The following is a 24,208-nucleotide window of genomic DNA, read 5'->3' as shown; positions in this document are numbered from 1 at the left end:
GACTTGGCCAGTTACCTGGGTAAAAAAAGATGTCAGATGGATACATTTAGAAAGTTGGGGTTTTTTAAAGGCAGAGAGAATGACCTAAAGGAGTTTCACCTCTGTCTTACCTCTTCTCCTGTATTTGGAAGTTTGTTGTTATTTAACCTTACTTTCATATTACTTCTTCCTGCTACAGAGCCCAAAATACTGTACCATGAAACCTTTGAAGAAAATAAGAACAAAATTAATTCATACATTATAGTATTTCCAACTTTTTGTCTAATGTAGAATGTACTAATTTTGTGGAAACAGTCTCTGAAAAAAAAAAACCAAATCAAACAAAACTTAGTTATAAAACCGTATAGTCTAACTGTACTAGAAACATTAATTAACTGATTTAGCTGGAGAACTAGATATAGTACAATGGCAATAAAAGCAGATGACTCTCCATTATCCTGTCTCCCACCTTGAGCTGCCCTATACCTCAAACCTATCTCAAAGCATAAACTCTATAGGTCATCCTGTAGATTTAAAGTCATCTACGTTCCTTTATTTGATCCTTGCAATGGTATTCTTTTGAAGTTGGCATCAGTTTCTGATTCAGCAAACTACTTAAGGACTGATCCTTAAAAGCAGGCGACACAAATGCAGATATGAAATAATGCAGTAATATTGTCTAAAAAAGCCATGTTCTCAGTTCCTGTTGAAATCAATGGTTTTTTAATGCCATCGAGCTGCTGATAATCTCATTGGGCATATCATCTAGACTTGTCAATACCTTTAACCAAGGAAGAATGTGAGCGTGCATTCCTGGATCAGTGCTCAGTCGTGTCCAGTGAGGTCAAACATGGAAACTATTTTTAATTTAATCTCTGCAGAACTGGGCAGATGGATTTCAGTAAGTAATGCATCCGATGAAGGTCTCTTGCATTAAACTTCTACTAAAAACTGTACTAAGTCTATTTACTTTCAGAGGACATTTAAACAGACCTGAAGTTTGGCAGATGAGGCCATTTTTCAACATGTAAGAATTCTGTACAGCTAAAATGTTTGTTTTTCTTGTATATACATGATTTGTCTTGCAGTGAAACTTAACTGTTTTTCAGAAAGGGATACTGAAATAGAGCAGACTATTTTCAGCAAATGAGCAATTTTAAGATCAGGAAATTTTAGAGATACTTTGATTTCTAGTACGAGAACTATATATGTCTAATTAAATCCTAAGTATCCATTTCCAGTTAATAAGTAAGTTCTTCATAGAAAAATACCTTGCTATGCATATCTTTAGAAAAACATTCTTCTAGAATATCTGGGCTCAAATAATACAACAACAACAATAATAATAATAATCACATTGCACCATCTAGCGGCCCAATATGTTACATTCACTCTCCTGTCTCGAACAAAATGAAGTATTAACACTTATTAAAACAGATGAACTACCAAACTTTAAAGATTTTTTTATTATTCCATGTTCATTAGTGATAAAAAGGGAGAACTTTTCCCTAATTAATTTTTTGAAATTCACTAATCAAACGGCAATAAAACTGCAAGTTATAAAACAAGTGTTCACAGAAACGTTCTTACCACTATTAATAAGATTTGAGTCTCTACTGGTTTTATATACATTGTTATTTTGAAGAAGCTTGCAACATCACTATCAAACTTCTCTCACAAGAAAACTGCAGCTAGTGAATTTTTCATACTTCAGCCTGTTTGAACCCTTTCTGGAAATATGAAGGTGAATATGGTGATTTGGAGCAGTCAGAATGGATTTACCAAGGGAAAATCATGGCTAATCACCACAATTGGTCTCTTGTGACAAAATTACTTCATTTTTAGAGGAGGGAAGAAGAGTAGATGTCATTTACCTCTACCTTAGCACGGCACTTTTTTCAACACCGTCTCCTAGTATTCTTATATCCAAGTTAGGATGATACAGTATGGGGGTGTGAAGAGATAAATGGGTAAAACAGTGGCTGGAAGGTCAGAGTCAGAGAGTGGTTGTTAATGGTTCATACTCTACCTGGATGATGGTAACAAACGGACCACTGCAGGGGACTATGCTGGTACCTATCCTTTTTAGTATCTTTAGCAATGATCTAAGGAAAAAAGTGAGCTCACACTCCCCAGGTTTGCAGATGATGCCAAATTGAGGGAAACAGTTGATATGGCTGAGGGCAAGATTGCTATTCAGAGGAACCTAGAGAGCCCAGAGCAATGGGCCAACAGGAACCTCATGAAATTTAGCAAGGGCAAATGCAAAGTCTTGCACCTGGGCAGGAAGAATCCCTCACAAGAATACAGGCTGGGGACTGATGGGTTGGAGAGCAGCACTAAAAGGATCTTGGGAGTCATATTAGACAGCGAGTGGGCCATGGCATCAAAGCAGCCTAAAACCACCTTGAACTGTATTAACAAACATACAGTTAGGAGATTGAGGCACATCAGTACCCCGTTCTGCTCAGCACTCATTACACTACATCTAGATACCACGGCCAGTTTCCCTCCTGCCCCTCATCATTCTAACAAGAAATGTTGAACAACTAGAGGGATTACAGCAGAGGATCACCAAGACGGTTGGAAGCTGGGGCACTAGCTCTGCAAGAAGAGGCTGAGAGAGCTGGGCTTATTCATCCTGGAGAAGAGGTCACTTCAGGAGCCCTTGAGTGCCTTTAAGGAAGTGATGAAGAAGATGCAGCCAGGCTTCTCACAGTAGCGCATGGTAGGAGGACGAAAGACATAGACCTAAACTGAAGCAGGAGAGATTCCAATTGTACATAAGGAAAATGTTTTCCTCGTGAACAGGTTGCCCCGTTGGAACAGGTTGCTTAAAGAAGCTGTTCAGTCTCCATCCTTGCAGGTTTTCAGAACTGGCTGAATAAAGCCCTGAGCAACCTGGTCTAATCTCACAGCCTACTCTACTTTGAGCAGAAGGTTGGACTAGAGACTTCTCCTAAAATCCCTTATGTTCTGAGTAGTTCTGTGATTCTACATGTTCAACAGAAGGTAGATTTTTCCACCTGAACTATGGCACTTCAGCACTTCATTAACAGAGGATTCAATGTGGTGCTTTCTTGTATAACATGATGCAACAGCCTTACATCTCTTCAGAGAGTAACTAGGAGTATGTCAACCCCTAAGCGAGAGAATGAGCTTTTGAAAGGTAGAATAAATGTTATATGACAGAAACACCAAGGAACATGATGCATAATATGCAGAAAGTTTAATGCAAATGTGAAGATCAAAACAGTGAGTCACAATTGACTCATGGGTGGGGGGGGGAAGCATACTTAATTAAGTCAGAATACCATAATCTTCTCAAAAATGAAAAACAACAGAGAAAATTGTGATGGTATAGCATTGTTGAAACAACTTTTACTCTCTTGGGTATTGTTTAATTATTTCTTAAACAGTCATGAAAAACATTACCTGAATATCTGAAGAGAATGGGGCTGGTTTAAATGTCATGGAGCAATGTGATCTAGAAAGTAATAGCGGAGGAGGAGGAGTCCTGCTTTTTTTCTTGCTGCTCATAGCTTCTTTGAGACTGTGATACAATGCACTTTGTTCAGCTTCAACTTGCTCAATTAAAGTTAGTGCTTCCTATGATTTAAATTAAAACAAAAGAGAAGAACTATTAAAACACAACAATCAGACAGATTTAACACTTACAAATCATTTTCAAAATGATCTTATTAAAAAAATCACTGCTATGTAGAAAACTTTTTATAGATTTTCATATCATCTTACATCCTAAATTATGATGAATGGTACTTTGTGTAAATCTTATATATGCAGACTGATTTCACAATGTACAATAATGGGACTGCAGGGTTGCATATGAAAGAGGCAGGGCTGAGCACATCCAATTTTGGAAGAACTTATAGGAAAAAAAAGAGTGATCACAATTAGCGCCAACAATTGTGGCACTAACTTAGCAATCAGTGCCAACCAGTGATTAGTTCCAACAAGAAAAAAAAATATATCAACTCTTATTTAGGAAAGAGCTGGAGACCTAATGTGTGGCATTTCTGAAGAAGCTGTGGAAGGGGTCAGGCTGATTTTCTGTACTCCAAAATTAGGGAAAAGAAATAAAGTCCCAAAATAAAGATAAGGGAGGAGAATGCAGGCCTAGAATATGTAGGGCTAAGCCACTTCCCTCAGCTAGCTGGAGAGAGCTGAGAGCTGACTGACAGTTTATTAATGTCTTCCAAAAATGTGGAGGCCTCCTGCACATAGTGATTATGTGGCCATTTGATTGGAGATCAAGGTGCTTTTCTTACTGGACTGAATGGCAAATTGGTTGGTTTCTTCACTTTCTTTGCATTGTCAGGCAAAGAGAAACTTAACTTGGAAATTTAATAATAAGAACTTAATATATTTTATATGTTATATTTTCTATATTATATTTATATAATTATGTTTGTGTATTATAGTATATATTATATATTATATTATATTTATATAATTATATTTATATATTACATATTATATATTAATATGCAATATTACTTTTATATCTTTACTTGTGGCAGCTGTCCGGTGCAAATCAAAACCAAAAAGGCCAGCTCCCAGAGATGAAGAGATCGGGGATGTCTTGAACATCCTACATTCTTTTGGGAAAAGAGAGTCATAATATATTCCTACAACTAGGGTTTTTATTTGAAACTTTTTAGTACCATACACTGGACCAGGCATTTAGACTGAACTGAGCCTGAAAGATAAACTGAAAAAGAAAATCCCAAATCATTGGTTATTCAGTGACAGTCCTATAATCTTGCACCTTAATAGTTCCTTGTTTCTGTCCTCATACATTTGTAAGGCTAAAAGAACAACCATACTGGGTCAGATTACAGATTGAATAAGCCTTGTATCTCGTGTCCAAAAATGACCAAAAACTAGCCATAGATATATAGAGAAATGGTGAGCTAAGATTTAATAGAGCCTTAATCACATCACATAGCTAATTGTTACCACAGCCCCTCACTTCATCCCACTCACTCCCCCATTAGATTATGGTTCCATCCACCCTAGTGAGAAATGTTTAAGGAAGAATATAAGAAAGAACAAGATACGGAGTGACTCTTTCCCTCAACCATTCAACTTTTGCAACTGGTAATTAGAAACTGCATTGCTTCCTTAAAACTTATACTTCTTCATGGTAAGCTGTACTATGATACAATTTTTAATTAAAAGAATCACAGACTCATTCTCCTCTGAGGACATATTTCTTATTAATGCAAGGATGGAACTGCTCCCAGGTTGGATAAAGATAGTGTTGTGACTGAGGGTGGTACTGCGTGACCTGTACTTCATTATTGTAGAACTTGGAAGATAATAAATGTGGTAGTGTGGCAAGAGAAAAAGAATAACCTTATGGTTGAGGAAGCCAAATGTCACTATAAAAAGCCACATTTTATTCCTGCTTCTGCCACAGACTGGCCCTGTGATAAACCACATTTTATCCCTGCCTCTGCCACAGACTTGCACTGTGGTATTAGCTTAATGACATTAATTCAGTTTTCCAGCTGGCCAACAAGAACAACCAGTGCATCCAATTCTGTAAAGACTTGGGTGTCCAACTAAACATATAGGACAGGAAGGAAGAATGACACTGTGAGACAAATTAAAAAAAAAAATGGAGGGTACACAGTAAGTCAAGTAGTTAAGCAGTGTGATATAGATGAGTATACACCCATGAATCAGAAGCTGCATTGCACCGATGAATCAGAAACTGCATGAGAACAGGTTATTTGTATGCTTCTCCCAAAAAATAAACTGCGTTCCTATTTTGCAGCATGGTAAGAACAGACTTATATCATATAGTGCTGGGTACAGTAGAAAAGAGCAGAAGATACGAGTAATCCTATATAGACCTCTTGGATGTTCTATGATAAAAAGGCAAAATCCTCTACACAGAAGCATGAAAATAAAGGTGTGGATTTGCTGTTCATGAAGTAAGCACCATCCACCTCAAGGAGGAAAATTAATTGAGCATATAATGAAATATTTCATCACAGTACAAATATCACAGAAGATCATGCTAAGTTTGTCCAGTTAATTCTGACATTTTCTGGCATCTGCCTGCAAATATATCATAGTCTTTTACCTACATCTTTCTCTGTGAAAAGTGCAGAGCCAAATATAGTGAAGGTCAGTATAAGGCCTTTGTAAATGTTTGTTTGGGATAACCACACATTTCTTGGGAGTTGCTTGAAGTCTTCATTGGTGACTACACTTACAACTTTCATAATATATCATTACATCTTATATTCAGAAATGCCATATATTTTACAAATACATGAGAGAGGTTTTTAGTGTATATCTTTTCTTAGCCAGTTTTTGCATTCTTCTGACATAAAAGATATGTATGTTAATTATCATGCTTCCAAATTTGTAGCACTTAAAAGAAAAACACTTTCTAGTAACTTCTTGTTTAAAATACTTTTTCATATATTATGTAGTAAGAATTGCAGAATCTGTTATCTGTGGTACACGCTATAAAGAAATTTTATGCCACACTGATGAGAAGGCAATTTTCATGGGCAGATGCTGGTACAAATCTCAGTGGAAAGACTCCCATTGATTTCAAAATTCTTTGAAATGAGCCCGTGAAGAATCTACTTTTAGCCTCAATAAATTCCAAAATCTCCAACTTCTAAACTTTGTACTTAATAAGAATAAAATAAATTCCATGACATTATCACCAGCCAAAGTAATCTAAGACAACTTACAGATCTTGGAAAAAGAAGGATGTTGAAGGTTGCAATGGGAAGAAGGAAATCTGCATGACATTTTGGCAAGGAATAGGTTTATCATTGCAAAGTCTAGGTGATAAAGTGTAGAAAGAAAGTTCATATCTTCTTTCAGGTTTCCTGTGTACACAAAATTTGGGGATGTGCTCTTTCCTTGTTTTAAATCACTTTATTCTTTCATCATAATGAAACTTCTCAGGGAAAATTTGACAACAGAAGTTAAAAACACCCAATGTCCCTCAGGTTCCTTCCATTTTTCTTTTTTTTTTCTTTTTTTTTTTTTTTTGTAAGAAGGAGTAATCCAAGTCTTAATTATACAGAACATGAAAAACTGGGATAATGATAAAGAATTTCTAATTACCTCCAATAGCTGCCTTTGGGAAGAAGTGGTTAACTCTTTAGGGAACTTCTGTGCAGCCTTTTGCATCAAAAAGATTGCTCTGGATAGCTTATTCTTTTTTATTTTTCTCATTATAAGTGCCTCTGTAAATACATATTTTAAGACATTTATAAAACAGCAACAATAATTTATTATACTTCTAGAATCTTAATTAATAAGCCTTACCTGATAAATAATGGAAATCTTTAATATTCTTCACATGAGACTTGCTAGACTTAAGACTTCTGTCATCCTTCTGAGCACCTATGTGGGAGGAAAATCCTGAGTTATTAATTCTGATAGTGCTATTGAGAAAATTTCAGTGAGAGGAGATAATATGTAGTTTTGTAGCAAAGCTCTGCTCCATCTCATGTTCTTTTCTTTGGTTCAAGGACAATTTCTTGGACTGATCATGCCACTAAAAATATTCCACCCTCATGCTTTATTATCTTTTGTAGTTATACTAACATCGCAGGAAAAGAGGGATCTTTTTTGATCTAGGGAGCAGTACACAGGGTAGCTCTGCAGTGTCAAAGTAATACTAGCTTTTAATTTCAGAAAAACACACCAGGAATGGGAGACCAAGTAGAGTTTTTTCAGAAGGCATTTGGCAAGAGTGGGATATCTGTTGACTGGGAAGAGGTAAGGACAATTTCACAGTAGAAATTCAGGCTACAAAGGGCATTGAATAAAATATTCAAGTCTTTCTCTAGAGAGAAAATGAGCATTACAGGAAAAAAAAATATTGCAGAGCATCTCCCAGTTCTCCCTTACTGACACTGTAACAGTTAATAATATAACTGAAATACCACAACAGACTCTCTAGGAATCAAATCTAGTAGTTGTTAGCAAAGTTTAATTCCCATTGGTTGAGTAGAGGTTAGAGACTAGTATTGTAGTAAATCTGAATTCTGCAAATTCAGTACATTATTTCAGCCTGTACATGGCACCCAAACTGCCCAGTATTAGCCCCTCTTCAGAAAGCAGATACACCTTTACTTCTTAGCATTACAAAATATATTAACAGAGGACTTTAATCAAGCTGTGAAGACCATTTGGCTTTACAGAAACCTACCTTGTGTCATTTTAAGATATTTCACAGCTACTCGATGTTGAGCCTGAATAAGCTCCAAGTGTAAATCCATTATAAAACCATTACCGGTTCCTGTCTTGTCATTGCCACATCCCAAAACAGAATTCAAATGCTGATCATTTGAGTCCACCTAATAAAGAGGAAAAAGAGGAAGTGACAATTAAGCAAACACAAACTTTTATTACTTAGCAAAAGACTGCATTTGTCTTGACATTGATATTATTATTTCAGCAAATTGACAGGTACTGAAATTTGCATATCTGTGCAATACGCAGTCATTCAAGAAATCATGGAAGGAAGGAGAATGACTAGACAGAGAAAGCATGGATAACAGACAAACAAAACTGGACAAAACCTGAGAATCAATAGGAAACAGCATTAATGATAAATATGAAACTGCAGAAAAAATTGTTTTATTGTGTTACCAGTCCACAAAACAAAGATCACATTGGTGTAGAGTTATAATATTTAGAAAATCTGAACTCCCCTCAACAACAAAAAATAATTTTAATATTAAACAGTTGCAAGCAATAAATATGAAAAGGCTTTCTGCTTTTGTTTTATAGGAGAAAGGTACAAATTATTATTTTTTCCAAAAGAAAATGGCAAAGAAAACCTAAAAGAGTTTATAGTTCATTACTGAAAGAGAAAAATGCTCTCTCTACTACACAGAGATTTATTTTTTCTATTCTCTTCCTGCATGGAGCAGGAAGATGAGGTGCATTTGATAATGCTAAGATTTCTAAGTGAAGAAAATATAAGTTTTGTGTCATCAAAATCCAATACATTATTTATAGATTTTGTTGCCGTGTATTGTAGACTTTACCTTTGTACAGCAGTTGTCAAATATCGACTTTCCATCTGGTAGAAGGGTCATTAAGCGAGATGTGTTCATTCCATTAATTGCTTTTTCAAGACTTTCATAGGCAAGCTGTAATTGTTCTGTAGGACTTTTCTGAAATGGAAACACATAGAAACACATTTTAATAGATAACATCATTAAAAGCTATAATATGGACTATCGAAATAAAGTGCTATTATTTTCAGCTGTTGCAGTTTAAACTCTGTCAAATAATCTTTACACAGGCACCGTTCCCCATGCTTTCACATACTAACACCAATGTTTTAAATTTCAAATAATTTTAATTAATTTAGCACTGATTTTCCTCCATCTCTCAAAAAAACAATTTACTAACTCAAAGAGTTTGCTCTTTGAAACTGAACTTAGAGAATTAAGAAGACAAACAGTGTTTTTCACAAGCAGTTTTTCAATGTTGCATTAAATCCTGTTAAGAAAACACTGATTTTTCAGAAACCAACACTTTTAAGTAGACTGTCACTGAATTAAAGCTTCTCCATGTGTGTAAGCATTAAGACGTATCATTGACAAAATTGCTGAATTCTCAGGCTAATGTATGTCTTTTCTTCCTAATGTGTTTTAGTAAGTAATTTTGAACTATTTGATTGGGCACTTCTGCAAAGTGCTGAGCACTGAACACACTGAATAAAGCAAGGACACTCAGGATGTTCCATCTATTCCATATCTCCCTTACAAAAACAAACAAAAGCACAACCCAAGACATTTCCCTAAATGAAGCAAGGACTAAAGTTTGTATCTTTATATCTTTAAAAAATGCACTATTAAACCATTTAAAGCTGGTACTATACATTGGCATAAAAAAAGAGTGTACCCTGGAAATCAGTATGATCATGCTGTAAAAAAAACTTCAACTAAAACTTCTTCCATATCACAGATTACTATAAAAGACTACAGGAAAAATTTCAGATTTTACTTCATTTGAAAAAATATCTTTGCTTTTTAACTCTGCACTAGCATGATTGTGTGAAACATTTCAACTTCTTAAAACTAAATCCAAAATTGTAATAAAAGTTTCAAGCAGAAATAAGTGTTCTTATGCTATTCAAAAACACTGTATTAATGAAAATTAATTAGACATTACCATCAGTATTTCAGGAAGATCATAGGTATCATCTTGCAAGAGAGACGCACTTCTTTTTCCTTTTTTATAGGAAGAAAATCAGAAAGTGAAAATGAAATATACTCGGAAAATTTTAGTACCATTTGATTAGCTCTACTACTAAAGAATCTGGCAATAATTCAGTTCTTCAGTACTTGGCTATGAAAGGTAATGATATCGTTTCTTGAAAAGCTTTTCAGGGTTTAAACACAATAGCTAAATATGTACACTTTTACTAATTCAGTCTATGATTATCCAATAATGTAGCATTTTTAAATGTACACTATATTTCATAGCAACATTATATCCAAGCCAATGAAACTTGGACTCAATTTGTATTTTCTCACATTGTTGTAGCATTCATACCAAGTTTCCATTTTTAAGTCAATTCAAAACTAATGCTAATTTAACTTCTAGGAGGATTTATAAGTACGTGAGGTCATATTTTTATGATATATGCTATTTCAATTTAATATTCCTTGAAGGGGTATTATCACCCTTAGAATGTTCATTTGGATGGTTTAAATTATTTTCATTAATAAAGAATGCACCCAGAATTTTTTTTCCTTTCCAAAACAAGAGGAAGCAGTTTCTTTGTTCTTGTTTACAGCCCTCTAGCCTGTCAAAAGTTTATTTCTTCACTGAAATAAATTCATTTTTTGCCCTTTCAGAGGGACAACCTTCTAGTCACTCCTGTACTTCTTGTGCCACTTTTCCATATTTATTTCTGCTTGTTCACTGTCTCTTTCTCATGAAGAAGAAAATCTATATTCACTCAGCATTCATTCAGTAAAAAGACTCAGCATAAATATGTGCTTGACTGGCTATTTATCAGCTTGTTTTGAGCAATGGCTTCTACTTATTTAGGTTTTTTCCCCACCAAACAGACATATTAAAAGGGAATAAAAAGGAACAGCAGTGATGCTACAATGAGGATTCATCCAATCTCCATCAGAATGGTCTGATTTTCCTAACATTTATAGAAAACAATACCTACTCTACTTTATAATGGAATAGCATTGTTCCAAGCTTTTCTTACTTTCAAAAAAAGCAAAAGGTAGCATCACTCTCTTCTTTTCCTAGATATGTTCTAAAAGAGTCCTTAAAATCTACTCTCTAGTTACTGCAAAACAATTATGAGAAATATGATTCATATTCCAAGATCCTACATCCACAACAACAGAGAACTTTTAAATGTCTAAATATTCATATTTTACAGCATTAGTCACGTTTTGTAAGGAGCTTTGTTCAATGTGATTGGATTATATCCCAATAATGTCAGCCAAGTTAAGTTCAATTTAAAAAACAATTTAATTCCTATACAAAAATCAAGACTTGTGTAGACAAGAGATTGAAATTAATGGCCCAATAAAAGAAAAAGCTTCAGTATGACCTCAATGTTTTCCTCTTCTGTCTGGCCTGCCACTAGTCAACCAGCACTTGAATGCTCCAAATGAGCTGCAGCACACACTGCCTTTTGCCTAGCCAATATTCAGAGAATGTATGAGTGATCTGAGGCTACTCTGAAGGGGCTAAGAGACATGTAGAAGACCTCTGGGAAGGGCAAGTCATAAGAGATGTGATTCAAAATGTGTATTTCAGCAGAACTGGACACGCAAGGAAATAATGCATAAATCCTTTGAAACCCAGGTTTCATTAGCTCTGATTATGGATGAAATTCTCTAAAACAATTTTTGAATATGTATATTTGCAAAAGTTTTCAACTCAGAAAAGTTCCAATCTTTAAAGCCATTCTTGAAAGAAAACTACATTTTTGCTTAAAGCTTTACCTGCTTTTTCCTTAGATTTACTTGTAGAATCAGCCACATTTTCCAATACTGCAGTTAGACATAAGGTTATCTCTGCAAGCATTACAGCATTAGTCTCTGCTATGCTGCTCTTCTGAATTACTTCATTTATTATCCAGAGTACATGAACCCACTAAAAATGGGGGAAGGGGTAAAAAAAGAATCAGGACAGAGTTAAAACAAATTTTAGGAAGCTATTTATGTATTTCAGAGGCACATAGGGGTTTGTACTCAAAATCGTTTAAAAACGTTTATGATTCATAAACCTGGACACAACTTCTTTCTTGGAGTTGACTTCTCTTTTTTGTATGCCACCAGACTAAGATGCTGAATTTGTGCTGCTCTGAAGCCCCTACTTCTTCAGACAGCAGATTTTTTAATTTTAGTATTATTTTTTATAATTTTAGAAAGGTTTATGAATGTTCTATGGGCACAACTTTTATACCTTGTCATAATGTGGTAAGTCTCACAGCAGATTTGATCATTTGTCTCTCATTTATCCCCATATCGACCCATTTAAACAGTATAAAAAAGACCTGAACGCACCTGTTGTACACACAGAGGAAAGTAACTGTACATTACCTTCTGGTGAATCTCTCAACAATTTTATTATAGGGATCAGGACCACAAAATTAACTCTTCCAGAAACTGTTTGGTCAGCATCAGTTGGCAGCCCAGTGAAACTAGTGTAAATTATCCTTCACAAGCATTTCACCAACAGCCTCTCAGTCTCAGGAAAAGTTCAAGGTAAGGCTGTGACTCTACCCAGTGGGCCAAATCCTGTCAACCCTTATGCCCCTTCTCTTAAACTGTAACGGTTTTCCCTCTTTTTTCAATCGATCTAGGGAACTTTCTTGATCTATATTGATATTTTCCACAAACGCTTCTTACATCATACCCAACTGCTTGCACTATTTTAGCTTCTATCATAGCTCACTTGCAGAAAATGGGTTACTTTACTGGGAAAAGGCTAAGAGGTATTTTGATACTGGCATATGGCAGCACAGTCTGCTCAAAGCGTATATACAATTTACATTTTCAGTGAAGATTTATCTGCATTTTACTATAAGAAAATGTACTTAGACTGGAGATCAGTATTTTATCTTGGCTTTACTGTAACAGAATGCACGCCTATTAAAAGAAATACATTATAATAAGGAGTACCTGGTAAGCTTTGTATTTGTGGATGTATTTTAAGTAGTCACTTCCACTCATTTGGATTCGCTGAAGTCCTGTTTTACACTTCTGCCACAGAAACATTATTACATCAACAAGTATTTCTTTGTCAGGATGGATATTCTGGAAAGAAAAAACCAACATAGCTGTAGAAACAGGTATGTATATACAGTATACAAATGCTTTCAAAAATTTTCAAAGTAAATCATCATATTAAATTTCTTATAAGGGATGATAACATTTTTAAAGTATAAGAACTATTTTTTTAAAATTAATTTCTGGTAGACCATCCCAGCTTTTCTTCTCCCAACAATATAAGTGATTTTAGAGTTTGGGGTTTTTGTATCTCCTTTTTTATTGTCAAGTTCTTAAAAGTCACGCTGACAAGGAAAGGAGTTAGATGAAAATTACATGGGAGAGACAAGCAAATTAACTGTCTGTGAAATGTTATAATAGTCAATACATTCTGGGGAAACTAAGTAATGTAATTTAACAGTTATATTAACTTTGGGATTTTTTTTGTTACAGTATTTAAATATTTGCAGAAGATCTAAATTAGTAGGTTTCATTTTGTATTGACAGTACTTCCACCGGTTGCTGGTGTATCTCAGATGAAGGAGCAGTGAAGAACAACTTAAACAACTAGAAGAAAGATGGGAGTGGAATATCTAACAACTGAAAGAAATGTTAAAACACATCTGCATCTTATGAAGAGAATAATTAACAAACTCAAAACTGTATTCAGTTAACCTCCTAATTAACCCGCTTTAGAAGGCAATAGAGTCCATCTACAATGTGTTAAACACATTCTTAGCAGTGATTAAGGATCCGCGCACATCTTTATGGCCATTTATACCAGAGCTGGACTAGTATCTCAGGTGCAATGAAACTCAAACCTGTTATATCCACACTACCTGTATGCTCGTATATGTACAAGCATAAGATTTCAGGGATATAGATATTGAGAAGTGAGGGGAGAAAAAGACTGAAAAGGAAGTAAATCAAGATGACTTTTGCTACTCATTTGGTGGCAACAAGCTGCTAGATAGGCTCAGCTACATCATGTAACTTCACCATCAGTGAATTCACTGTTAATCAGGGGAGAATTTGTCTTTCTTCCCTGGATGGATTAGATAATGAGGAGATTTGTGGGAAACTGTGTAAGAACCAGAAGAGTTTAAATCCAGCTAACCTGCCTCCATATTACAGTGGTCATGTAAAAAGATGACAAATCATGCTATCTAAAGGTATAACTACCTCACAGCCAGAATATTTTCCTGAAAATATTACAGTAAAGCTAAAAAATGTGTGTGCCTCAGTTATATTCAAACTGGGGCAATATTCAAATTATATCTAAAATTAACTCTGCAGTTAAGACGTACACCATGTTAGCAGAACACATTTTTTCTAAGGAAAATTTTTAATTAGTCTTTTGGATAACAAACTATTTTAGTGTGAATGCTAGTGGAAACATTGCACTGTAACTTTTTTCTCCATCACAATAGAACATTAAAGGAAATCTCAGTTTGAGTAAGTAAGATAAAAGTGGATACTCTGGGAATAAACCATCAGATATATCATGGGATTATTCTGTAGTACAGACTTCAGTACAAAATGTCCCACACTCTTTGGTTTTATTGTTGCTGCAGCTTGCTTGTTTGCAGTGAGAGTTTACCTTAAATTGTAGGCATACCACTGCTATAAAGGCATTATCATTCCTTAGGGTCTCTGCTCCCATTTCTATAAATATTGCAGAAATGTTTTCTACAGCTGAGCATATTTGCCCACCTAAATCTAATACCATAAATTTGATCTCTGGTTGATTACCTGAAACATGTAATTAGCTCTATGATATTCCAAATTGATTTAATATCTATTAAACATTTTTATAGTAGCCTGAGTACATAGCACCAATAAAACAAAATTTAAAAATTGAAACAAATATTATTTTTAAATCACAAATTGATCACATCTTATGGGTATGTTTTTTCATTTTTGCTATTTCGTTTTTGTAGTTTGTTAATCATCCAACTGATTCCTTTGGTCTTAAATTATATGCATTTATTACAGATTATGTGATTCATTCAAAAGAAATGTCTCTGATTTTATTATACCTGCTTAGACGTGGAGACGCAGGAAAACACTGTTGTTGCCAAAATCATAAGATCATGAGAAGGCTCTCCATGCTTTAAGGAATCCTCTACATTCAGTGTTATAAAAAAAGGAAGAAAAGGAAAGGCAAGATGTTATTTCTAGTTACAAACCTATGTTTGAAAACTGAGTGAATTGACTTCCCCATTTAAGCCAGCAGATAATACACGCTAAGAAATAGTAAATACAAAGGGGACAGATGTTCCCAAGTTTATTCACTTTCTTTGTTGCTTTAACAAGGTTTTCTTGCTTCAATGCCAAGAAATTTTACATAAATAGAGTATAAGAACAAAAGAAATTCAAACATGTCTGTTGCACTTTTTTCCTGAAAACCTGTCTGAAAACATCCATTCATTTTACATCTTTGCATATAACATGATGTATGTTAAACGCACATGCTATTTCATACTCAAGGGAAATGGTATAAAGTCATGTTTTGGCAAATGAAAACTGGACAAAATTCAGTAGGTTGCAATTTCTCTATTGCTAGTTTTGCAAAAATATTTGAAATGCAAACACAGCTATAACTGAACAACACTCACTTCTGAATGTTTGCTTCTTTTCAGAACCATGAGCTTCTTTGGTATTATTTTCACTACTAGAAAAACCATGTTTAAATTTTCTTGGAAATAGTAAAGGTTGCATCAGTGTAAGAAGTTTGAGTTCCATTTCAGCTTTCTTGCTTGTTGGGTCACCTTGAGCCTAATTGACAGAAGCAACCAATAGAAATTTGTCTTTAAAATATGTACTTTGAATACTCATCCCTACCCTCATAGGACAAGACTACATAAAGAATGTCTAAATAACATCTGGATTACCTGAAGAAAATGAACAACAAATTCAATAGCAGAATCAAACACGTCCCACTCTTCATAGCTGAAAGCTAATTTTATAAATTTCACAGCAGCATCTCCAGACACTCCCTTTTCTCCTGAAGTGACGACAAAAACATTTTATCTGTTTTTTATATATATATATTCAGAAATATAATTTAAGCAATAATTTGGGTATTGATAAGTACAAAGATAAAACTACGTGTTTTTGAATAGTCAGCATAATCTTGAAGGATTTTAATAGCTGTACAAGATAGAATAGCTTCATTATTTTGCTGTGATATCTATGCTTATATATTACTTTAATGATGTATCTGGAGTGTCCTGTTATATTCTAAAGAGGCTGTACTATTATTCATATTAACGCACCTGTGAGGAGGATATCAAGGACCTAGTCCTTTCTGTTGCAGAAAGAACTTAAATCTGGCTACCACCCCATAACAACCCTTCTTCCCAGCAATTTAGTTAAAAAAAAATGCTTAGAAACATGAACAATTTCTTGTAAGATAGGTGAGCATTTCTCATTACTGTATCAGAAAATGTGCATGTACACATAGGGAGTTTATTTTCTCACTCTTCAAGTTTATCCAAACCACAGTAAGGCAGAAAGGGGATTTCCTGATCCTTGGAACTCTAAGCAAATGTCTTAGCTAATATATTCAACAGTGTTCTGCAGTCCTAAAACTATGCCACAGTCATTGTCATATCACTTGGGCACATGGTCACTTGGCTAAGAGATGTTACCAATATTAAGTTAGTAACAGACAGCTGTTATTTTCCAAAGCAGCACAATGATTGGTCCAAGGATCTCAACAAGCTTGTGACAATCCTCCTGTTACTGCATCCCACTTCTATTCCATAACAATGTACCAGGGCATCGTTGCAGAATTTGGCCTTTGAATGATTGTTTAGGGGCATTAACATATCTAGATGAAATGCTATGCTGAACAGTATGTGATTACAATATCCATATATTACTATATGCTATTTAAATAATACTTGTGTTAAGAAAACCATAATGATGTCTGTACATAATCCCTTTTGATTGCCTCAATAGTATAGGTACATATAAGCATATCTCACACAAAGAGGGCAGCATTTTGCCACCCTTTTATGCATAGAACTGCTACTAACATGAAAATGAATTCTGTTCAGCAAGCATTGCACCACTGGGTACAGAATCCTTTGAAAATTCAAAGTTAGTTTACCTGTTAGTATCAACTGCAGAAGGGTTGATGATGCATTAATTATACCAAAGTGATCAATGCAATGACTTCCTTGAATACCAGTACTGCTCATTCCACCTTTAATATAGACAATTCATTAAATCAGTTTATATTGTATTGGACTTGTTAGATTCAAATTAGCCAGTAATCATATCAAGAAAATATGACGCTGAAGTGTATTTAGTCTCTATAGTTTCTTTCATTAACAAAATATCTCTAACTATGGCTATATTCAGTCCAGAGCCCAGCAAAAAAGGTTTGGAAGGAACCATCAAGTCCAGTGTTTTTCTCAAGTTTTTAAATCTAACTTTGAGTGATTACTTTGAAAAAAATACATGAAACACCATGGTATGATGACCTTGCCTGGCTTCCAGACCCCAGACAAACACCATAATCACTAACGTGCTCCCATCCTCTCCCTTAGCCTCAGGTTTTACTGCTGAGCATGACATCATATGGTATGGAATAGTCATTTGGTGAGTTCAGGTCAGCTGGCCCAGCTATGTCCTCTCCCAACTTCTTGCTGACCCCCAGCCTACTGGCCTTTGTGGGGAGAAGGGTTGGAGAGACAGCCTTGATGCTGTGCAACCACTGCTCAGCAACAGCGAAAACACTGACATGTCATCAACAAACACTGTTTCAGCCACAAATGCAAGGCACAGCACCATAGGGGCTGCTATGAAGAAAGTGAACTCCATCCCACTGAGAAAAGATATGCATAAACTACTGTAGATTTTTACTGATAAAACAGACAACAGAGTTTGGCCCAGATTTTTATCTTAAATTTCATGAAGATAAGAAGACTGCCTGCTTTTACAGGTGCTGTTGTTATAAATGAAATAGCAAAGAAAAAACTAATAAAAAGGAGGTCTGGCCTCCTCACTAACACTCTTTTTGCTTCTTTCTGCTGTTACCTGAGAGGATTTCTAGGCCTGCAAAAAAAAGCTCTGAAATGACATCACGAATTTCAATTTCATCAGGAACAGGTGGAGCAGGGCGTAACACATGCCTGCTACTATCAGACAGAGCTTCCAGGATGGCAAGGAATTGAGCTGCAGCACCATCAAACATTTCTGTCAGCAGCCGTTCAGTAGTAGTGCGAGGCCATGGCAACTAAGTAAGAAAAGGTAGTGTAAGCCTTGTAATATCTACACCAAGTTACAATAAAGCAAGATTTCTTTCAAAACAGTTCTCCATCAGAAAGTAAGTACACATTTAAAACAGAGAATAATGTACTGTAAAATATATTGTTGTTATGAATTTCACGTTTCAAAGGCATACCAAAGCTTCATGCTAAGTGGGTACAGTACTTAAGAAGTGCCATAATTTCATAGCAAACACATGCACGGTATTCTACTTAGAAAACAATACAATAGAAATTATGAGTGAAAGTATTCAGGTCCTGTAGTTTAAAGCCACCCAGATCTCTCCTTATAATGAAACAGACTGGACCATAAGATTAGGATGCTCAGCACTGCAGTGAAAGCAAAACAGTATTATATTCTCTCACCTGCACATTTCAAACAGCATAACAGAAAAAACAGAAGGCAGTACACACAAAAATATATTTGCACTATTGACAGCTAAGAAATCAGAGATCTATAGAAGAAAATATTTTAAAATTTTATTTTAGTGTTGTGTTTACATGGTTAACAAACCACTACCAGACATAAAGTAAATCATAGATACAGTACTTTAAAATGTTGCTCATAATCCATTAACATTTCGGTTCTATTTATTTGGCACTTCCCCAAATAAAAGCACTTTAGATCGGTTTCTAAGCACATTTAACTAGACAAAGATTTGGGAATTTCCTTCTTGTCTTGATGGATCCACATCCTTTATTTTAGCTTCCAAATTAATACTTAGAGACAAGATCAGATGTATACCTGATAAAAAAAACCCTGATCTGTTCAATATCTGACAGCATTATAAAGCATCAAAGCTAATGGGTTATTTTTGTTTTCAAACAATTTATAGAAGGGGTGAGCCTCATCAATATTATAACTATCTACCTTTTCCAAAGAAAAAGGAACTATTTCTGCTGGGAGTATAGTAAAAGTAAAACCATCTACTGGTGAGGCCACACCTGGAGTACTGTGTCCAGTTCTGGGCTCCCCAGTGAGAGACATGGATATACTGGAGAGTGTCCAATGAAGGGCCTCAAAGATGTTTAAGGAACTGGAGCATCTCCCCTGTGAGGAAAGGCTGAGAGTGCTGGGACTGCTAAGAAGGCTCAGCAGGGATCTCATCAATGTATAAACATACCTGAAGGGAGGGTGCAAAGAAGACAGAGCCAGGCTCTTTTCAATGGTGCCCAGTGACAGGACCACAGGCAATGGGCACAAACTGAAAAACTGGAGGTTCCCTCTGAATACCAGGAAACACGTTTTCACTGTGAAGGTGACAGAGCACTGGCACAAGTGAGAGGTCGGGGAGTCTCCATCCCTGGAGATATTCAAAAGCCAACTGGACGTGGACCAGGGCAACCAGCTCTGTGTGGCCCTGCTTGAGCAGGGGTATTGGACCAGATGATCTCCAGAGGTCCCTTCCAACCTCAGCCATTTTCACAGAATCACAGAATCACAGGTTGGAAGGGACCTCACGGATCATCTAGTCCAACGTTTCTAGGAAGAGCACAGTCTAGGCAAGATGGCCCATCACCCTGTCCAGACGACTCTTGAAAGTGTCCAATGTGGCCAAGTCAACCACTTCCCTGGGGAGATTATTCCAATGGTTGACTGTTCTCACTGTGAAAAATTTCCCTCTGGTGTCTAATCAGAATCTCCCCAAGAGCAACTTGTGTCCATTCCCCCTTGCCCTCTCCATGGGACTCCTTGTAAAAAGGGAGTCTCCATCTTCTTTGTAGCTACCCCTTAAGTACCAGTACGTGGTGATGAGATCCCCTCTAAGCCTCCTTTTCTCAAGGCTGAACAAACCCAGTTCTCTCAGCCTATCCTCATATGGCAGGTTTCCCAGCCCTTTGATCATCTTGGTGTCCCTTCTCTGGACCCCTTCCAGCCTGTCCACATCCTTTTTGTATAGCGGGGACCAGAACTGTACACTGCACTCCAGGTGTGGCCTGAAAAGCACTGAGTAGAGTGGGATAATGACTTCTTTATCTCTGCTGGTGATGCCCTTTTTGATGCAACCCAGCATCCTGTTGGCCTTCTTGGCCCCAGCAGCACACTGTTCGCTCATGTTGAGCTTCCTGTCCACCAGGAACCCCAGGTCCGTTTCCACAGAGCTGCTCTCCAGCCAGGTGGATCCCAGTCTATACTGCATTCCTGGATTATTTTGTGATTCTATAATGCACATTCTCCTAGCAAAATATATTTTCAACACTTTTTAAAAATAAATCCTCATAATTATATTTGCAGACTAAAACTATTTCAAAACAAACCATACATTTTTTGTAATATTCTGTGTCATTATAGTCAGTATATCTTTTTCCCCACACTGCAGATTCGATATTATTGCCTCAGTCTAGGAATGAGATCTACACAAGCAGAAAGCAATATACATCACATATATTCCAGGACAGGCTAAGCACAAATTGCAGGTTTTGCTTAAACGCCTTCGTTAAAATGTAGAGCAGAATAGGCATGTAATTTACTGCTACTAATATTTTTGCATAAGCATTGCCTCTTCATGTCTAGAAAACAAATATTGCCCTGGTGCAGAAGAACCTCAAAGTGAAAGCTAACTTAAACTAAATAGATTAGACTAGCTTGGTTCCATTTTTCAAGGTGATTTAAGTACAAAACCAAATTCCACTGCATACGTACTAGAAGAGAAGGAAGAGCGGAAGAGCTTTAATTCTTCAGTAGTCCAAGCATAATGTGCTCTGTAACATGCTGAACTGAGCAATAACTATAACGTTCTACCCATTATACTACATTGTACGTTTTATAATTAAAAGGGGGAATTGTTTTGAAAGTCAAAACATTAGACAAAAATTAATGTCCCATATTTTCGTATTTACTTGAGACTTAATAAACCTACAAAATATTCCGAAATCATTATTAAAACAGTGCTTTCAGATTTTACATCATCATTCAACAAATCTTGTAAAACTACAAAAGGCATGCAGAAAGAAATATGAAAATTCAATTCTCGTCCTTCTTAAATAAGGTAATGAAAACTGTTGTACCACATTTTAGAAGTGAAAGACTTTTGGTGGGGGAGTTATGAACAGTGTAATTTCTAACAGTTTGTTGTTAACTTCAAGCATTCAGTTTTGTCAGAAAGTCAACAGGCATTGCAGAACAGAATAATTTACAGAATATCTTTCAAGCTTCTGGAGATCAGATATATGAGATTCCTGCTGTGTGACAGACATAGGTTTCTAGTAACATGATGGGTACCTGATGAGCAAGCACCCTCTTTGGAAGCATGCTGAGTTCCTAATACCCTAATTGTTCAGCAAGACTTATAGACGATCATCGTTCAGAAGTACTTAAGTCTTCCAGAATCAACTGACCTTGAGGAACTTGACCGGTTCCTTTATATGTGCAAACCACACACACTTGAACATGTTGAGGTTTGGAACAGATTGATTTTGCTGTCCATGCAGCTGTTTAATATTAATTATAATTCAAGTCAATGATTTGAAACTAAAGTATCAGATAATCTTTTAAACAGCTTTGATTAATAAGTTATGTAACAGAAGCATTCAAAACAGATCACATCTGTAACATATTGGTATAACTTCATTATAATTTTACTATTAATCACAAGCAGTATAAAATGAGCAATCTCAATTGCTTCTGGTAAGTCTTTCTAGTTTAGCCAATTTTCTTTAAAAAAACCCTACATAATATAGACTAATGGCAAAGAAATAACTAAATTAAAAAATATATAATTATTAAACAATTATTTAAGACAGAAAATACATCATTCTTATTTAGAATTATTTGGCTTTTACTGTACGTAGTGCAGTACATGTTTTTACTTGTAGCTTATCCCAAAGTATTTTATGAGTAAATTAGATAACTATGAAAAAAGAAATCCAGATTTAATCTATTCGTTCAGCTCAGAATGTCTGAATCTGTTCTAACATGAGATAAGCTGTGGCGAAGATGATGTCACTTTGTAGTATCTCTTTCCTTTTGTCTTTCAAAAAAATGCAGATTCCTCAGTTTTGCCATTATATATATTATGAGGTACATATGTAATGGATCTATAGCTACATAATGAGAATTAAAGGATGATGGAATTTCAGTCCAAGGAGACCTTGAGAAACTTGAGGAAGTAGTTCTACTGGGAGAAGTGCCAAGCCCTGCATCTGGGGAGGAATGCATCTGCACAGACTGGAAACCAGCTGTCGGAGTAGCAGTGCTGCCAAAAAACACCTGGTTATTAAACTTCAGCCAGTAGTGCCCTCTTGTCATAAAGAAGGCAAACTGCAGATTGGGTTACACTAGGAGAAGTGTAAACAGCAGATTGAGAGGTTATTTTCTCCCCTTACTTGGAACTCATGACACTCCACCTAGAGTACTATGTCCACTTTTAGCCTCTTCTGTGTAAGAAGGATGCTAAGAAACACGACAGGGTCCCATGGAGGTCTACTGAGACGATTAGGGGCAGAATAGGCTAACGAAGCCTTAGTTACTCTGGCAAAGAGGAGGCTGATGGGTGACCTAATAGCTGCCCACAACTACTTGAAGAAGACTCATAAAAGTAAAAAAGCCAAACTCTTCTAAGTAGAAACAGATAGTATAACGAGGAGTGATGACCACAGTTTTAACTTTGGGGGACTGGACTAGATTACTTCAATTCAGATGACTCCGAAAGCATCAGGGATGACTTACAGATTAGGAAAACCCTGTTAATTAGAAGGGTAGTGCAGTACTGGAAGAGGTTATCTAGATTGATTAGGGAATCTCCTTCACTGAAGGTTTTGAAGACAAAGCCACAGCTGATTTGATCTATCGTTGGCAAATGTCACGCTTCAAGTCAAAGGCTGGACTAAATGACTTCCAGAAGTCCCACGCAACCAGCATCTTTACTTCTACAATACTGCAGTAACAGTAATTCTTCATAATGCAGTATTTGCAAAAGAAAACAATTTACTCCATAAAACCAAACTATTTATATCACCGTGAGCTAACAACATTCCACAGAATAATGCTTTCTGTCACAAAAGGCTGTCACTGCAGCGATCTCAATCTCTAGTTTACATGGGTGCAAAGCATTCCAGTGAGCAGGCACTATCACTCAGTAAGAGTACGGGTTTGGGAGCTTGCTGATTAGTATTTTCAGTCACTCCTCTCTGCCAGCTTCCTATGGAATATTGCAGAAATTAAATTTATTTAAAACACAATTGCAAACAGTATGAAAGCAGAACAGCCACCTGTCCATCACAAAGGGAATAACCAGTTAGATAGAAGCATCCTATTTGGCAGAGTGAAATCAAAATGGGAACTTTCTATTCTATCTGTGCAGGCCTGCATCTAGGAAAGGTCTTGAATTCGAAAGACCTACCAACCCATGACCAAAAATGAATTATACAATCTAGGTAAGATGCTTAACCATTATGAACCCACATAGCAGCATAATGGCAGGAAGATAACTCAACTACTAAAGTTTGATATGTTAAAGTCTGCATGCTCACCAAAAAAGGGACAGTGAACTCACACAACAAAAAGCGTTTTCTTTGACTATTTATAATTCTTATCTCAATGGATCACTCGTTCTTGACACTAGCTGTAAAGAACATAAGGGAAGAGTGAAATTTGAGGAAATTCATTACTTCCTTAAAAGTCTACTTTGTATCTTGGATGCCTTTTCTCTAATTCACGGTATCTTGCAGAAAAGTATG

At 36.0% G+C, this 24,208-nt stretch overlaps 1 protein-coding gene across 1 annotated transcript in view; it reads right to left on the bottom strand.

Annotated features, from left to right (window-relative positions):
* The window catches only part of CFAP54 (cilia and flagella associated protein 54), a 118,058-nt gene that overhangs the window by 76,093 nt on the left and 17,757 nt on the right, over positions 1 to 24,208 (bottom strand). Inside the window, 14 exon segments of the mRNA XM_064458720.1 lie at positions 111 to 203; positions 3,415 to 3,588; positions 7,102 to 7,223; positions 7,306 to 7,383; positions 8,195 to 8,342; positions 9,039 to 9,167; positions 10,174 to 10,232; positions 11,982 to 12,132; positions 13,164 to 13,298; positions 15,290 to 15,375; positions 15,863 to 16,028; positions 16,145 to 16,257; positions 17,368 to 17,463; positions 18,300 to 18,498. Coding sequence (XP_064314790.1) covers positions 111 to 203; positions 3,415 to 3,588; positions 7,102 to 7,223; positions 7,306 to 7,383; positions 8,195 to 8,342; positions 9,039 to 9,167; positions 10,174 to 10,232; positions 11,982 to 12,132; positions 13,164 to 13,298; positions 15,290 to 15,375; positions 15,863 to 16,028; positions 16,145 to 16,257; positions 17,368 to 17,463; positions 18,300 to 18,498 — 1,749 coding nt within the window.

The sequence above is a fragment of the Phalacrocorax carbo genome, chromosome 1 (assembly GCF_963921805.1).
Source record: "Phalacrocorax carbo chromosome 1, bPhaCar2.1, whole genome shotgun sequence".
NCBI lineage: Eukaryota > Metazoa > Chordata > Aves > Suliformes > Phalacrocoracidae > Phalacrocorax > Phalacrocorax carbo.
Note: the sequence above shows the minus strand (reverse complement) of the source record. Positions and strands in the feature narration are given on the sequence as shown.